At 39.1% G+C, this 18,415-nt stretch overlaps 1 protein-coding gene across 8 annotated transcripts in view; it reads left to right on the plus strand.

Moving 5' to 3' along the window:
• RERE (arginine-glutamic acid dipeptide repeats) overlaps window positions 1-18,415 on the plus strand; it is a 254,066-nt gene that overhangs the window by 147,871 nt on the left and 87,780 nt on the right. For all 8 annotated transcript variants that reach the window (XM_055799961.1, XM_055799963.1, XM_055799956.1 and 5 more), the window contains 3 exons: window positions 5,025-5,073; window positions 8,768-8,892; window positions 9,773-9,872. In XM_055799961.1, the coding sequence (XP_055655936.1) occupies window positions 5,025-5,073; window positions 8,768-8,892; window positions 9,773-9,872 (274 nt within the window). The remainder of the gene's footprint in view (window positions 1-5,024; window positions 5,074-8,767; window positions 8,893-9,772; window positions 9,873-18,415) is intronic.

Below are 18,415 nucleotides of genomic sequence, written 5' to 3' on the forward strand. Positions count from 1 at the left end.
GGAATGATTGTACCAGGAGTGGTTAAATGGGTAGCACATTATGCTGCCCTGTATGTGATTTTGTAGTTTTGTTGTAGTGTTGTTTTGGTGGTGTGTTATTTGATTTGATTTTTTTTAACTTAATGGCAGCATTGATTTATTTTCATGTTTTCTGAGCCTTTGATGGCTAGTGTTTTGTTTTGGTGGTGTGGTTTTTGATTTGATTTTTTTTTAACTTAATGGCAGCATTGATTTATTTTCATGTTTTCTGAGCTTTTGCTGGCTAGTAGCAGATGTTTCAGAAAGCCAGTGGAAGTCCAGTATGTGGTGGAGAGCATTCATTGAGTGTGTGGTGACCACAGCAGAACAAAAGTAAGCCATGTCTGCTGCCGGGTGAAATGAACTGATGAAGAACATAATTGGTTTAGTGTGGTAACAGGAGTAGTACTATCTCCCTCACCTCCATCTTGGGCATGTAAGTCATTATAAAAAAAATGTGCAGTTATTACAGAGCTTGTTTCTTGCTGAACTTAGGGTAGCATAAAGGAGAACATGAAAGAAGCAGTACTGCAGTTTCTAAGATTCTACCTTGTACACACGATCCTAGACCTTGGAGGTCCAACTTACGTATAGAGTGTGCGTGGTTTCTTACAGAAGCCTGGCTTCCTAGCAAAGATCTTCGCTAAATGTGCTGAGTAAAGAACTGGCTTGGATTTGTGTCAGGGGTAGGACAAAGACAGGACAGTGCAGAGAAGTGCCATGCAGAAATCTGCAAATGCCTTTTGCTATTGCCTCCGCTCTCTGGAGAGTTTTGTTGCGAGTTTCCAACCTTGACTCCTGCACAGCTCTGGCAGTGTTATAATACCCAGTTTGTGTCGCAGGTCCTGAACCCAAGTTACCTCAAAGCTGATCTGTGTGTACTCCACTGCAGCTGAAACTCTGTCTTGCAGTGCTTCTGTTGCCATGTTTTGGTCCTTGATGGCATTGCAGTGCTGCATTATTTTTGTGGACAGAGGCTGCCAGTTGGGCCAGCTTATGGGTAAATGGTATGAGTGTGGTGTATGGTGCAGACCAGAAGGTAGATAATAAACAGAGAGGGTTAAACTTGTTTCTGTATGGGAAATCGTGCAGGAACTGTTGTTGCCGGCTTTCCTTCCTCTCTTTCCTTCTTTCTAAGGCTGATAAATTAAGGCTTTGCACCACTCTGTGCTGTCTCCTATTCCTTTCTCATCGTCACTGTTCGCATCTGAACTGTTTTCTCTCAGTGGTGCTGCTTTTGGCCTTGAACCTCCAGCCTCTCCTGTTGCTTTAGAATGGAAAGGACAAAGTTTTGTTGAACTGAACATCCTCTCTGTTCTCTCCAAACTGTTTGGCACAAGCCTCTCTCAGATTAGAGTGTGCTTGTTTTGCCCTGCTCTGCTGCAGAAGCTTCTTGCCTTTTTGATATTCAGACGCAGGCTTCCATCTCCTTTCTGACCAGCCCCTGTTTACTTTGCAGAATAAAACGTTGTCATGGCAACAGGTTACTTTTCAAAGAGAACATCTTGTCATTATATTTAATCCACTGCAGCTGAAGAGGACTGAAATATTAAGTTGTTGTTGCTATGGATACTGCTTTGTTACATCAGTTTCTTTTGTGTCAGATTTCATATACAGTGTTGGGTCCTCATGTCCTCCCCCCCCCCCCCCCCCCCCCCCCCCCCCAATAAACATAGTGCTGTTCCATTATTATTGTAATTGCTCTCCACCAATATAATTTTGCTTAAAAAACCTACAGTGCATTTTAGTTTCCATAGCAAGAATTTCCTTTCCATTTGCAAACCTGTTCCTGGGGACGTGGAAGCAGTAAAAATTATTTAACAGATTGTGTGCCCTTGCAGAGCAGTCAGCTTTGTGCTCTTTAAAAAAAAAAAAGTGCAGTCTGAAACAGCCCCCTGCATAACAGCTTGATTCAGTCCAGCTTTTACCTTTTGGGACAGAGGAAGGGAGTACCTTTAGGATGTGAATATAATCAGGAAACAATGTGAAAAAGCACACAGAAATACTTCTCTCGATGCTTCATTTTCATGTGGGGAAACCATTGAGTTTCCCCAGCTAACTCCACGTGAATAGGTAGGAGCAGGAGTCCCATACAAAACTCGCTTTTATCTTTGCAATTATTTACAGGATGCTGTAGCATCCTGTCATCAGCCTTGATTCTCAAATGCTTTATTTATCATATTTAGTGAAGGAATTGGGAGTTGGGGGATATTTGGAGTGCTGTGGGTTTTCCTATCAAAACAAAAAATACCTTAATTTTCTTTTTAAGTACAGTACCTACTTGTGCAGCCTTTGGCTGATGTGAAGTCTTGTATTTGGCAGAAACTGCGTAACTGTGTTTTTAGTTTGTTATGCGCTGACTAGTAGAGATACGCATGGCTTTCAACTGAATTCAGGAATAAAGGAAGAGCATCAGTATTTTCTGTTGTTGGTTTTCCCTTTGCTCCTCACAGGGAAAAATCTGACACCTTGTAGCTGAAGAATGTACCCTAGTATTTAATTTATAATTTTATTGTAAATATAACATTGGTTTTCTAGTTCGGTCTTTTCTTTGCATAACCTGAAAACAAGAACAGCGTCAGATTGTCTTGCAAAAATATGCATTAGTGAAAAACATTTTGACGTGTTCCCATTCTTTTCAGGAGACATGCACATATTTTAGAGTGCATTTGCTTTCCAGCACGGTGGCACGATGTCTACACAATGCCATAAGATTGAGTATTGCAAAACCTGTGTTTATTCCTGTCTGACAGGTTCTCCTGTCACCTTGTCTTGGATAAGGGCCATTCAGAGCCACTGCTGTAGTTAACCCACTTGTGCACCAATGAATAATGTTTCAGAACGGTCAGTAAGGTGACATTTAACTGAACACACATATGCAGTGTACTTTTTGAAATTTTGAGGCGAAAATGTTTATAAAGATATGCAAAATATGCATGTTAAAATCAACCTTTCCAGTGACCTTTTTGGCTTTTTGACTTTTGATATTTAATGGTTTGATCTCTCTGTTGTTTAGTTTTGCTCAGGGCTAGCACTTTATGGTCATGACCTTAATTTTTAAAGTTTAAAGGAAACTTTCTCAGTCATTGTTATGATCACTGTGAACACAGCAGGGTGAATAAGAAATCCTGCAGGGCAGCAGCTTACTTGTAAAATGACGTCACTGTTCCTGTACCAGCAGATTGCAAGGTTAATTCAAGTTTGCTGTTTCCAGATTATAGATAGTGTTCTGTTAGGTTTAGGTGTGTGCTTTTCCTTGCGAGTGTGTTGAGACTCCCTTAAAGGTCTTGCAGTTACTGAAGTGTTACATTCAGAAGTTTGTCTTAAAACAGCTCTGAATTTTGTGATCCTTTTAATGTAATATACAGAATATAAATAAAAGATGCCTGTTTAAATAAGAACAACTTATAGAAAAAGAAAAATGTTGATTTTAAGGATATTGAAATCCTTTGGATTTGGTTCTGTTCTTCAGCGCCATTTTACGGGAGTCTTGGAGGGTCGCTTAAGTTTTCAGACTGCGGCTGCATTCAGTAACCCACGTACCAATGTTCATGCACCAATGCCTCTGTAGACTATAGTGAGCTAGCTCTTGAGAATAGGTGGATATTACAGCAGAAAGGTCTCATGGATTCAATTGTAGTCCTGGAGAAATTAGTATTTCCAGTAACTAGTTTTTTTTCATGTGCCGTCTTGTTGCTTATATTGTAATATCTTTAATAAAGAAAAAGGGTCCAAGGGCACTCTTCAGTACTCAACTTTTATTTGCTCTGTTAGTCTGTTCAAGATTAGGAAGAAAAATAAATTCTGTCATGTCACATGTATTATTTTGGTTTATATTGGCATACCTTTAACTTCTGTTGTTGCCACAGTAATTCTACTGCAACATGAAAAAACGTTTTTTCTACTACCATATAATGTGATATTTCAGTAATTCCAGCCAATGGTGTGAGCAGCACAGAGCCCTTCAGAGCATAATTCTCACTCCATGGACAGTTCATTTGGAACTTGAAGTTTTTTATACAAATAGGTTTTCAAAATAGTGGAAAAGTGAGGGTCAAGCACATTATGTGGAAGGGAAGGCCTTTCTGGATGAACTGAATCGAATTCACTTTTACAAATGTTATAAGGCATGTTTTTATTGCTTTTTAGATTTTCCATGCTTCTGCGTCATGCTATCTGATGTAATTTTTGAAAATCAAATAACAGCAGTAGTAATAATTTTAACTTCTTAAAACAAGAGCTAGATAATTTTGAATGTGAGATCCAGAGTAACTTAAATAGTTCTCCATGAACTCTGCCTGGAAAAAGATAAATTAGTTTTGCCAATTCTGGTAATGCAAGGCTCTGTTCTTCAAAGATTAACACCCCAAATATTTTAAAGATATTTTCTGTTTCAAAATTAAAATGACCATGAAGCCGTTCATGAGGAATGTGGTATTTCCTATGTACTAATCTATAGCACAGTGCTTAGCATGTTGCCTGCTTTATTTTAGGTTTGGTGTTGAAATAAGCAGCTAAAGGAACAGTACTAGTAAAAGCTGTTCTTGGGAGGTGATTCATTGCATAGCAGGCTTTGGGCTGGCTGGCTAAAGCATAGAGCAGTTCAGAGCTGTAGAGAACTTCAGAGGCTTTTAAAGGATTTTTTTGATTAGAAGTCAGTGCTACTTCTGCATCACATTAAATTTAAATATCAAAAAGTAGGCAGGTGTGTGTCCCATTAGCTGCTGACTGCTTTCTTGCTGCTCTGAGGACAGATCACATTGATCCTCTTCTTGACTTTGACTGCTTGACTGAAGTTTCTGACTAGCCCTGTTGGTTTTTGCCATTTGCAGCATGGCCTGTAATACACCTGGGTGTATCCTTTCTTGTTTTCTTAATAATGTATTATTTTTGCTTCTTTTCCATTTGCATTGGGAATTCAGTGACAAAAAATACAGAATATGATCCTAAATTACATTAATTGTAATTCTTTCTCATTGCTGTTTTTTTCCCCCCTTATATATTAGGAGGCTAAACAGTACCCAAGGTGAAATCAGAGTTGGACCCAGCCACCAGGTAATGGATTTTGTTTGTATTCTAATACCCAGAGGGCATGCTTTTGCCACTTAGTCTGTTCAGATGACACCTATTTGAAATTGTATGCATTCAAATAGAGTGCGCTTTTTAGATTCATCATGAGTTCTTTAGAATTCCTTAGCTCAGTTAATGAGATTTTTCGATGTCAAATGTTGATACGCTAATGATTTTTACTAGCAAAAGTACTCTTGAGTTAATTCTGGAATGAGATTGAAGGAATATGAGTAACTACTAGAAATAATGGAAGAATCTCGGCTATTATTGGACGCATTCTGGAATTAAAAATGAATGATTCTCAGCTGGCTTTCAGCAAGTAATGTTTTTTAAAAACTATTCAGTGGTGTTTCCCAGTTATATTGAAAGTAGATCTTTTAACTTTAATTTGCATAGTAAAATTGTCAAGTTGATAGTTTGTTGCCTATAACAATTAGTCTTTTTCATGAATCTATGTATTTAAACAAAATGGAGTTCTTTTAGAATGTATTAAAAAAAGACAGGAGTTTTCAAAGAACAACATTACAAAATCAGATGGATGGGGGGGAACTTTAACCCCGAGAAAGGTTTGTTTCCTGAACAGCAGCTGTATTGAGATATACATAGATATTTATGTGTGTATTCATCTTTTAACACGGGGTATAGTGCTTTTAAGTATGTCTGTTAATGTAGCTGTCATTACTGCAGAATTCACAGTAACCTTGCTCTCCCTTTTATGTTTGTCTCTGAACATGCTCTGGTGTCGTGTCTGTGGCTTGCTTACACTTGAGGTCTGCACATGCTCTCTCCCTAGGTTTTTGTGTGTTGAATGAGTTTGGCCAACTGTGGCCAACAGCATGAAAGTCACAGGGGCCACTGTGCATTTAGTCATTCAACAATTGTGTTAAAAATGAAGTTAGTATTTCTAATTGGAGCAGGTACGGCAGCTGTTGGGGTTAGGCCTCCTTCTAAATACCTTCTTCCTGTGTTGCCATGTGCCAACATTACCAACTTGGTCCTCCATTGCTGCTCAGGAGATTGGCTGGTCTTCACCCTTTTACCTGCATAATTTTCACACAAAGCAGTTTAAATTCTTCCTAACCAGGAGGCATGATAATTCTGGACAATTACTGAAATATCCCGTTTGTCCATAGTCTATGGAAGTCATGTTACAATTACAGTATCTTATTCATATTTCCCAAGTCTTTTTTATGCAGGCATTCATTTCACTTTCTGATCTTGAAGAGAGGGTAAGTTTTGATTTTTAAAGACAGGGAGACCTCAACTGTATTGTTTGTTTGGCTGTGAGAAGCAGTAAGAACTAAAGACCAGTGCATTGAGATCTTTGGATTGTTGAAATTGAGAAAGCATGCTGCATGTATTCAAACACTGGGAAGCAGAATAAGGTTAAGACTCCTAGATGTTGGTTTGTTCCTGGTGTGTTCTAATTTGAGGGGGATCCTTCATAAGCATTGAAAATAATCTGTTGTTAAAGAGTCTTAACATACAACTTTGGTTCATAAGGCCAGATCTGTCACTAGGAACAGAGTGCTCTCCTTTACGTGTGGAATTGACTTTGTACTGTCCAAGTGCTAGATTTTTGCATCCAAGTGATGAATATTCACTCAGACTCTTTTTAAAATCTTGTTTAATAACTAGTGAAAGTAAACATTTATGCAATGTATATAACATTCTTAAGGATGTTTCGCATTTAGAGGAAAACAGTCCTTGGCAATTAAACCTGTACTAATCTTTTCACTAGTCATAATAAGAGTACTGTAAATGATACCTTCAAAACAACTTTAATCTCAAATTGTCATCTAATATTTTGGCAGGTGTTAGTCACCTGTGCTGTAAGGTGTAATTACCAGATGCATTTATGGATGGAAAAAAAGAAGTAGGAAGAAGTTCCACTGTTTTAGAATACTGATAATTTTTGCTTGCTTAATATTTCAAACTTCCACTGTTCTTTCACTCATTTGCTGAGCATCTGTGTTTCTGCCAAATGCCATCACTAAGAGGATATATACTCATCCTGTTAATTAGCATAAGGTATAATGTTAAGATACGTGAATGGTTGATTGTAGGCTGTGGTAGAAAGTCAGGTTGAGGTTTGTATTTGCTGCTTTCCTCCTTCTATAGTCTGATTAATTCTGTGGAAAATATAAAAATAGTCTCTGCGCACTGGGCTTTGTCAACTCCGAGATGGATATACTTTCCTTCACCCACCTTAGTGAGAATAGGGTATATGTGTCACAGTCCAGTAACAACCCTGAGATCCCAGTAGTGGTTTCTGGTGAATATCTGTTGCCTTCATTTTCCTTAAATTGTGCATCTTACAGATTCCTGGGGACTGCTGGGTTTTTTTGGTATTTGATACACTGACACCTCGAAGTACTGCTACTATCATAATTGCAAGTAGGGACACAAGTGAAGATAAATGTTTTGTAGAATTGCAGTTGTTCTCAAAATTCATATGCATAAGAGGATGACAGTGGGTCTTTGCTAAACTTTCTCCTAGGAAGACTTCAGGCTAACAAGTTATTGAACAGAGGTGCCCAAGAGGAAGTTGCTCTTCAGAGTACATAGTAATTGAGCATGTTCCTAGGGAACATAAGGATGAACACTAATTTGCGAAAGCACCCTGGTTGCTAGAATGCGTACCTCTCATAGACACCTCACCTTGGTAAAATGCTTGCTTTTCTTTTTCCAGAAGAAAAGTTCAATGACATACCCACTTTCCCAGGCAAGAAGTAAAATAAAGTACAGATTAAAGAGCAGAACATGAAAGACATCTGAACCTGTGACTTGTAATTACTGGTTATGTGTAAATGTTGCCTCTCAAATATGTTTAGCGTTTTAAGTATAGGAGGTAATTATAGGGCTTAAAAGCTGTTTCTGAAGAGGCTCTCAGCTATCTCATCCCATGGCAGTAGATGACTAGAGATGCTAATTGGGTCTCTGGATACAGCGTAATACTTATTTAGTGGCAGAGTTCATCACTGAGCCATCTCACTTGCAGGAAATGTCTTTTATTTCTCTTCAGAATTTTAATGTTTTACTGAGGGCTTAAGTTTAAACTTCGTATCAAGTGTGTAGAGTTTTTTATTGATGTGAAATGATGTGCATGGTAGCCGCATTATTGCCACCTTTTATAGTAGTAGGTTATATGAATATGGTTTAGCCTGGCAAGCAGGAGCTGTAGCAACATCTTTTTTTTTTCTTTTTTTTTTTTTCTTTTTTTCTTTTTGTGACAAATGAAAACTGTCTCTTTGAGGGTCAGTTGTCCAGTAGTGTTTGACTTCTACACATCGGAGGGCTACATGCGCAGTACAAAATGGTTTGCTTTCAAGCTGTGATTTTTCTGCAGGCGTGCTTGTACTTGGTCTGTGTACAGAAAGGCTTCGCTTGTGGTGGACTGAGGGGTGGTGTTAACCCTGCATATTTGTCAGAAAATGAACTGCACTCCTAAAAGGAGGAATGCTTGATAAAGTGAATAGATTTGGGGCTTGATGACCCAATTTCCTCAAACTTCTGAAACCTGAACAAGTAGCTTCACCACCTGTTGTCTGAATATCTTTCACCTATGAGATCATAGTATTTCAGGGGACTTACAAATTTTATTATTAATAACACTTGTGCATCCTCGTAGCATTTTTAACAACTGTAATGTCTGTGTGAACTCTTAATCTTTTTCCAGGCTAAGCTTCCTGATCTGCAGCCATTTCCTTCCCCAGATGGTGACACAGTGACGCAGCATGAAGAACTTGTGTGGATGCCAGGAGTCAATGATTGTGACTTACTTATGTACCTTAGGGCAGCAAGGTAATTTCAGCCAAGATAATACCAGTGTCTGTAGAATGCTGTAGTGGAAATGTGGGCTGGCATGTACATGCAGTTGGCTACGGTCACTCCTTTCTGTGCTGTTTTGGTGTAGCGTGGATGTCAGCCAGATAAGCTGAAATGTTTACTTGAAGACAAGAATGCCCCGATTTGATGTTGGGCCAACACAGAATCTTTCTCTTGGCTGTGGCTTTTGAACTTAAGTGCAAAGCCAGCAGTATGGGCTAGCATGATAGAGCATTGGTTGTGTACCATGTAACAAGGGAAGTTAAGTGCTACAAGTGGAATATCCGTGATGGCATAGGATTTCTTCATAGACTATATGTTTTTAGAATGAACGCTAGTTAGCATTTCAGTTTCATACAGGTCTCTAGTATGCCTGGTAGATTAACCAGATGCACTGGTGGGCCTCATAATAATTGAGCTATTAGTAAATTACTTGCAGTTTACAAGAATCAGAGATGTGGGGAATCTGCAATTTAAGTTAGTTTTCTGACATAATGACACTGTGATTGCAGAAGAGGTTTGCTGTTTCTGGGGAGGCTCTGTCCTCAGGTATGGATATGGTATCTTACATAATCCTGACCAGACTTTGGTACTACTTCAGTGCAGATTTTTAATTGATGAAACCCACTCTAGATTTTAATTTTCATTTTGAATTAATTATTCCATATGCTGAGGTGACTCAGGTTTGCGTAACAACTAGCAGTGTTTGTGGTGCCTCATTTTGTTTGTTTCCACAGTATTGCAAGGCCCTGAAATTTCCAATTTAAGGTGTAAATTTACTACTTCTGTATTGCATGATGTGTGCATCAAACAGTAGCTGAAGAATTTAAACTTTTTTTTTCCTCAAACTATAAAGGAGCATGGCAGCTTTTGCAGGCATGTGCGATGGAGGGTCCACAGAAGATGGTTGTGTTGCAGCCTCCCGTGACGACACTACGCTTAATGCACTCAATACAGTAAGTATATAGAACTACTGTATGGAAGAGCAGTCTTTCCATTTATTACTGGACTACTTAAAGCATGTAGTATGTAAAATATTTAGCAGGTAAATTAGATTTTGTTAGGATCACAGTATGAGTACAGTAGTAGCTTAGGTTATCATAACTTCCTTTCAAATAACACATAGTTTCCAAAATCTAAACTACAGACTTTGTGATAAACTTTTGGGTGCTGCCTTTGAGCTTGACAGCTAGTGAATATTCTCTATGGGAAGCTGCTTGGGTCAAGTACACCAGCTGGAATTGTTAATCTCGTTTGTTGGTCCTTTCATTCAGTCCAGCTAGTTTCTAGCTGTAGGAAAAGATTATTTCCTAGAAGGGAAATGCATAATACCGTCAGATATACAGTGTCGTGTATGGAATAATGACTGGAACTTATCCCACTCATGATCCAGTTTTCATTATCATTTATGTTTGGATGCATGTGTGTCCAGTTCTCTTGCATAAACATAGTGTGTGTAAATAAAGTGTTACTGAGTAGATACGTAGATGTGCATGTATGTTGTGATACTCACATGGTTTCAGTGCCGCTACAGCCATTAACTCTTTTGGGGAGGGTGGGGGGCACTAATGTCCATAAATCATGATACACAATTTTTTTCTCTTTTTTTCTTTTTTTTTTTTCTTTTAAATCAAGCTGAAGAAACTAGTCTGTCATTCTATGTTTTTTGGTAACATAGTGAAATCTGTAGTTGGTTGTTTCCCCAGACACCTATCTGCAGCTATTGGAGAATTGTGGTGTGGTGGTATTGACTCTGAGATGACTTTTGTGTGTCTTCATTGATTCCTTCCTGAAACATAATAAAAGGAATTATGTGTAACTGGTCATATGTTACTCCGAAAAAACACATGGACAGATCTGCTGAATCTACCAATGAATGATTTTCATTCTTCCTTTCTGTGTCACCTTTTATCCATAAAACATATTGTGGAGGTATCAACATTTGAGCTCTGTCCTGTCATTTTTACAATTATTGGCTATGGTCTAATCACATGCACTTGTAAAAGCTGTGGAAAGGATAGGAAATACTCTTTGCTGAATGAGTCTCTAGGTAAATCTATAACATGTTTTGGGGCAATCACAATAAAATTGTACTGACCCCCCTGGGCAGCTGGTAGGACTGGAAGCTGGAAGCAACCTCAGTTGAGCAAGTTTTTTGTGAAGCTGCCACAGAAAGATGCAGTGTCCAGCTTGGGCTTTAATTTTCAAAGATCTCCTTTTTTAAAGTAGTTTTAAGCATATTCTGCCTCAGTGTTCAGCGCCATGACTATATACAGTGACTAGTGTGTTCTTTGTTCACAATGATTGAGGCTCAAGTAATTTGTTTTCATTCAGTAAAAATAAAACTACTAGTGATACCAACAAAAAACTTAGTAGGTTGTACTCCTGCAAATTGGCTAATGTTAAATATCACCTAATGGCCACAATATTATGTCTGCCTCTGCTTTTATGCTCTGATTATTTACAGTTGCATAGTTTTAAACTATTTGTTTATAAAATTCTTAAAAGCTTGTAGATGGTGTGCTACACCTCAGAAACTGAGCAGTAATCACTGCAACAGAAAAAAGATTATCTGTTTGTTTAGAGAAAGTATCTGAAGCATGTTTGATGGTTTTATTGGAGTGAGTGGAACTGACTATCAAAATAATCACATATGCTTTTTATAATTAATTTACTGTCAGTAAAGCATCTCATTACACAAAGCTTTTAAATACTTCAGAATGTTAAAAAGAAGCTCAGTCTGTGTAAGTTACAGAACTGGTTTGTAACTGGTTAAGTCCATGATTAGGTATGTATGACTTGATAGCTACGCTACGGTTGAAATGCCCATATTCTTAAACAAGAAAAATGTTCCTTATGCAACGTTACTTACCAAAACCACTCTCATTGGGGTTTTTGTTTTATTTCTGCATATATTTGATTACATACTTGAGAGACTGCATCCATTTTTGTCTTGTTTCCTGTAACAGACAGGATTAAAATAGGATTAAGATCTAAAATGTGCCCCCATAATACTTACTAAATAAACAGCAGCAGAACTTTCATTCTTATTCTGCAAAATTTTTAAAATATAGTCTACATACTTGCACGTGTAACCAGCTGAAATCCAAGATCAAATTATGTCCCCAAATTAAAATCTTCCTTGTTCTCACGTCTACTTCGCAAAGTCAAGTGTTATTTCTCAGTGCTTCACAGTGAGTGCTTGACCGTGGCTGGACGCCAGGTGCCCACTGACGCTGCTCTGACACTCCCTCCTCAACTGGTCAGGGAAGAGAGAACGTAACGAAAGGCTCATGGGTCCAAATAAAGACAGGGAGATCACTCAGCTATTGCCATCATGGGCGAGACGGATTTGACTTGGGGAAATTAGTTGCATTTATTACCATTCAAATCAGAGTAGGATAATGGGAACGAAAATCAAAACAAAAGCACCTTCCCCCCACCCCTCCATTCTTCCTGGGCTTCGCTTCATTCCTCATTTCTCTACATCCTCCCCACAAGCAGTGCAGGGGACAGGGAATGGGGTTACGATTGGTTCGTCACATGTTGTCTCTGCTGCTCCTTCCTCCCCGCATCTCCCCCTGCTCCAGCGTGGGGTCCCTCCCACAGGAGACAGTTCTCCATTAACTTCTCCAACATCAGTCTTTCCCACAGGCTGCAGTTCTTCCCAACCTGCTCCAGCGTGGGTCCCTTCCATGGGGTGCAGTCCTTCAGGAACAGCCTGCTCCAGCGTGGGTCCCCTGTGGGGGGTCACAAGCCCTGCCAGCAAACCTGCTTCAGTGTGGGCTCCTCTCTCCATGGGGCCACAGGTCCTGCCAAGAGCATGCACCAGCATGGACTTCCCACAGGGTCACAGCCTCTTTGGGGCATCCCCCTGCTCCACCACGGCCCTCCCTGGGCTGCAGGCGGGGATCTGCTCCACCACGGCCCTCCCTGGGCTGCAGGACAGCCTGCCTCACCATGGCCTTCACCACGGGCCGCTGGGGAACCTCCGCTCCGGCACCTGGAGCATCTCCTGCCCTCCTGCCCTGCCCTGGGTGTCTGCAGGGCTGTTGCTCTCACATGTTCTCGCTCCTCTCTTGCACTGGTGCAGATTTTTCTTCCCCCCCTATCCTAGCGGCACTGCCACAGTCGCTGATGGGCTCGGCTGTGGCCAGTGGTGGGTCCAGCCGGGAGGCAGCTGGCACAGGCTCCATCAGGCACAGGGAAGCTTCTGGCAGCTTCTCGCAGAAGCTGCCCCTGCTAGCAAACCCTTGCTGTGCAAACCCACTACAACTTTACAGCTGAGGTGAATGTATAAATCTTAGTCCTTTTGATTCCTTTTATAAAGATAGCCAGCGTGTTGAAAGTTTTTTATACTTTTTGATAAGGATCAAAGTTAAGTGTGTATTGCACATCCACTTCAGCCTGTTTTACATTTTATTTCCTTCCATTCTCTTGGGATGGATGCCGTCTGGTTCTGGTGGCTTACCTCACTCTAGAATTTTCAAAGTTGTTCCTTACCATCCTTCTTAAAGACTCAAATCTCTATTAAGGCCAGTAATCATCAAAGAGCTTTTGGAATTGGAATTTCTTTCCCCTTGTCATCTATAATAAAAGGCTAATGCAGAAAATTCATTTAACTTCACTGTTTCACTATGTACTTCAATTACCCCCTTTAGTCACTTGGGAGTCTAAGGAGCCTGTAGTTGCACTTCTAGTCTTGCTTCTGAGACTTAGTCCCAAAATACTTCATTTCTGCTCTTCTGATTCTTTCTTTTTGTATATCTAGTAGAGATTTATTTCAGATAAGCACTGCTGATTTACATACTGAATTGGGAGTTTCACACTTTTGAAATAAAAGCACGATACAAACTCCTTAATTTATCCCCTTAAGAATCTTGTTTGTATAATATTTTGATGGCTGTTGTCGTGACTTCCCCTCAATATGACATCGCAATGTATGGCAGTAAGGCTTAACCCTGTAGTGTTGTTGTAATAGTCTCATTAACTTCAGCTTTGCTGTAGTTTCTCTTTTGTAGGTCTTGTGGTGCAAGTCATCTTTTCCTTTCTAAGCTAATTTTCAGCCCTGTATTGACAGAGTATAGTCCCCGTTAAAGAATCTGCCCGAACATGGACTGTTGTACTTCCAAGGAAATACAATCTGCAAGGTTTAACCTTAATGACTCTTGAAGGGTCCTTAGGTTTCTGCAATGTTTGGCTTATTCATGCTTCAAAAACTTACTCTGTGTGCCAGTACTGTTCATTGCAACTTTTAGAAACCGGTGAAAATGCTTTCCTTGTTAACTTTGAATTTTTCTAGAAAAGTGTTTTCTTATGAAAAATAGTTCTGTCAGGTGGGATATTTTAAGAAACTTTGACTTATTTCCGAGAGCCTACTTTTTTGACTAATTTAAAATAGTTTAGATAGGTAATTAACTTTCTTGACAAAAAAGTGCCTTTTTTTCTTTCTGTTCACCACCTATTTAAAACACAGCAGATTTACATCAGTTTTATCTTATAAATAATTTGTGCACCAAGTTGTGATTTTGTTTAGAAACTGTCACAGGTGACCCAGAAGATGAAAGTAAAAAAAATATATTTGATACAGCATGTTTTCTTACTGTGGAAATCTAATAAACTTCAGAGCAGCGTTTCATATAAATTAGTCTTGACAAGCTTTGCTAGTGTTTTATTTATGTAATAACAGATGCTGTAGCCCCCAGAAGGATTTGTTGTTAATTATACCAGATAGAAATGACGATCATGAAGGGCACAATACAACATATATATATATATATATAGCAGCTCATTGAAATGATTATTCACTTAATGCGCCAGGTAGATTTCAATTACTGTTCCTTTGTTTGGCTATTGGGATGTGATGCCACGTTTGTCACTGTAACCCTTAGGAAGGAAATGAAGTCTTCATTTGGAGTCTGTTGCCCTCCTGATGCTTGCTGGCTGTCATACTGAGAGGTGTGGAGGAGGATCGATTAGTTCCTGAAAGTCTTTTGTCATGATATTTTGGGATGGAGAGGGTTTTTTTGTTCCAGGACCATAGAACAGGTAGCTGAATGTGGCTGACTTTCTAAAATTAGCTGGTTTGTGCTTTATTTAAATATTCATGAGGAAAGGTTGTTTGAAGCGTTAGACCTTAAAATATTAATCGTGTAAAACAAAAACATGCATATTGAGTATATTTTTATTTTTCCAGTTTCATACCCAGGAAGCTCTTTTTATTGGTGAAATGGTAGGTGATGGAAACATTTTCATTTTTTTATAGCTACGCATTTTCTTCTATCTTGTGATCCGGAGAAGCACATTGCTTCGAGGCAGAACTCCTCCTTGCAAGTGAAAAGGGAAATGGAAATGCTAATTTGAGTTACTCGCAAACCTTGTTTTGGGTCACTGTGGACAACATTATTGCATTCTGAGATCTAGCATGATTGATGTGAAAGTCTTATCATTAATACTTGGTAGTAATGCACGTTGCCTTTTTAGTGTGTTTGGGCTTTAAGTGTGGATAGGCATTGCTTTTTAATAATCAGAATACCATCAAAAAGCCCCTCAAAACGCTGTTTACAAGGTAACTGTGGAGGTCCTTAGCGAGAAAATCATGCAGGAGAGCCAGGACTTAATAGCCAGTTGTGGGTTGTTTTTTTGTTTGGTTGGTTGGTTTTTTTGGGGGGGTGGTGGGGGGGTGGTGGTGGTGTTTTGGGTGGGGTTTTTTGGTTGGTTGGTTGGGTTTTTTTGTTTGTTCTAGGCTAATTGAAGTTTGGAAATCAATTGAAAAACATTAGAACTCATTCCCTTTCCAAGTTGGCTAGTTTAACTACCTTATTTTGTTAGTGTTCTTTACTTGCTAGTGCAAGCATCTGACACACTGGGTTTTTTTTCTTCTGTGGAAGGAAGGAACGTCTTGTGGAAATATTTTAAATGTGTCCAATTGTAATGCCAGTATGTTTTACTTGTGAATAATTTTTTTCTGTAAAACATGTAATTACTGGGTAACTTGGGCCATCTGTAATACTTAGGTGGAGCATGGAGAGAAGGAGTTCCAATTTTCAAATGAAAATAAAGACAACCCTGCCCTTCAGTTCTGTGGCAGGATCAAATTCCAGCGTGGTCAGACAGGCAGGTGAAACTGTGTTTTTAGTTGTTTCCTTGTTCTCCTGAGTTTCTGTAGAGACTTCAATTCTGGTATTACATTTTGCAAAACTACTCTCAGACAAAAGAAATTCGCTACTTAAATGTTCCTTCATTGTTGGACTGTGAACTTACCAGAGGTATGATGCTGGTACTTGTTACGGAGAACATCCTCCTTGTCCTTGTCATACTTTGAAGCTAATGTACACTGTCAAAATATTTAAGCAGATTACTGGATTGTGGCTTGCAGTGAGAGACAACTCTGGTGAAGTTCTTCCCCTGCAGTTCAGTATTGCCCTATAAAAAAAAGTACTAGGAAGCATTAAAGATCAGATTAACTAAGAATACCAGAAAGCTTACTGGCATCATCTTAAGAGCTGTGTTTTAAAATTATACCTTAGACTTGAGAAGGCTAATTTCAATGGCATATGGATCATTTTTATCTTGCTCCTTAGGAATTTAAAGGAGTTTTGCCTTTCCCCTAATATCCAGAGCCATGTAAATCACTTCTCAAATGAAATTCAGAAGTGATAACTGCATTGTAAGTCTGCAGTTTCTTCCAGGTTAATTTACACTAATAGATTGGTAGTAGTCCCTTTTTATTGTATTCATTAGAAATACTGTAAACTCTTAATGTGCTAGAGAGCTTATAGGCAAGTCACGTAAAGGTCAGTCGTTCTGAAACCTGGTTTTGTACCTGTGAAAAAGTAGCGTGCAAACTTAGGAAGCAGTAAGTCTCCAGCTCCATTGTGTGGGGTGAAGTTCTGAGGCTTTTATGAGATGGAAGATAAATATTTATATACGTTTGTGTCACAGTATACACATGGTGATACGCAGAAGGACCTTATAGAAGCTTGTTATGTAGCTTGCTACACAGGCACAATAGCCAAGGTTTTATTAGTATGTCTTCACATAAAAAACTGTTCTTGTTTTCACAATGTTTTCCTCAGCATGTCTTCCTTTTATTATCCCACCCTCACATACGTTGTCTACTGAGAGAATTGTATAGGAGTATTTTGGCATGATTGTTGTAGGCTTATTAAGGGTTTGCAAAGGTATATTGTAAATACAGAGAAGTGTTTTGTGGCTTTTTAACAGTATTCTGGTTATGAAAACTTTTATGTGACCTCCGAAGTGGTGGTTTTGTGGTTTTGTTCATTTTTCAAAACAAAGCACGTACTGCTTGCGGGTTACTCTAAAGTGACATCATTTCACACATGCAGAGTGTAGGACAGCTAACGAGTAGTTGAATCAGCACAACTGAGGAGGTAGGAACTTCTCAAATGATTCTTGCAGTGGAAAGATTTGTGTTGGCTTGCCTTTAGTTAAAACTTAAAGATGTCCTTCTCAAAGTTAACAGGCAAGGAGAATGACTTTTTCATTTTAAAAAAACATGTTTCTGGTAGGGTGATTATCTGGTGATAATTGCAGCTGTATTGGATCCCTTGACACTCTGTGCTTTCATTCACAATACAAGAAATACAGCAAATGAAACAATCCAAGTGAGCAGTTATCGCCTGCTCTGTGCCTTAATATCACGTTCATCTTAGGCAGAAGCATATGTCTGTTTCTATATCTAGCAGATTGTGGCACACAAGCAAAAACTCTGCTTTCAACTTTATTGCTCAGAGTTGTTCACCTCAAAGAAATGTGGTGTTGTTGCCTCTGATGTATCATTAAAAGAAGGTGTGAGAGCTATTAGTGCCCTAGAATACTGTAATAGGAAGCAAGGGGTTCTTCCGTTGTTTGGAATCTCACTTTGCACTTTAGGGGTAATGTTAGAACTTCACTGAAATAAATGGTCGTTTCATCTTCAGTAGAAGAGAAGTAAGCAAAAGCTTTTGAGGATATAAGTCAGTCATTGCATCTGGAATTTGGGTATACAGAGGCTGGAAGAACTGATTTTTAAAATGACTTTATGAAGACACATTACAAAAATTGGAGCTGGCAAGCCCTGCAGATTAGAGCTAGCAAAAAAGTGTTTTAAGGCTACAACAGTGATTTCGGAGAACAGAAATGACTGACAAACAGGTTTGGAAAAAAATATGCTCAGAAAATTCATCCTGCTCTGTGGTAGAAAGCTGATGCCCTAGATCTGACAATCCATTGAAAGATTGTAACATGGTGAATATTTAGCATAAACATGTTTACTGCTGGCAAGTACAGTGGAGTAAATTTGGGGTAAATCTTGGTGTCCTTTCTTCCCCTGCCTTCCTCCCATGTCTTTGCATCTGTCCCCCAGAGTTCTGATTTAATAGCAGATTTGTTTTAAGATCTTTTTTGTGCTTCATACTAATACGTAGGCCAGAGGCTCACAACCTCTTTTATCCTTTATCGCTTTTGAGCTATTCCTGCTGTTCAGAGTTTCTAT

This window comes from Falco peregrinus, chromosome 3 (genome assembly GCF_023634155.1).
Source record: "Falco peregrinus isolate bFalPer1 chromosome 3, bFalPer1.pri, whole genome shotgun sequence".
NCBI classification, from domain to species: domain Eukaryota; kingdom Metazoa; phylum Chordata; class Aves; order Falconiformes; family Falconidae; genus Falco; species Falco peregrinus.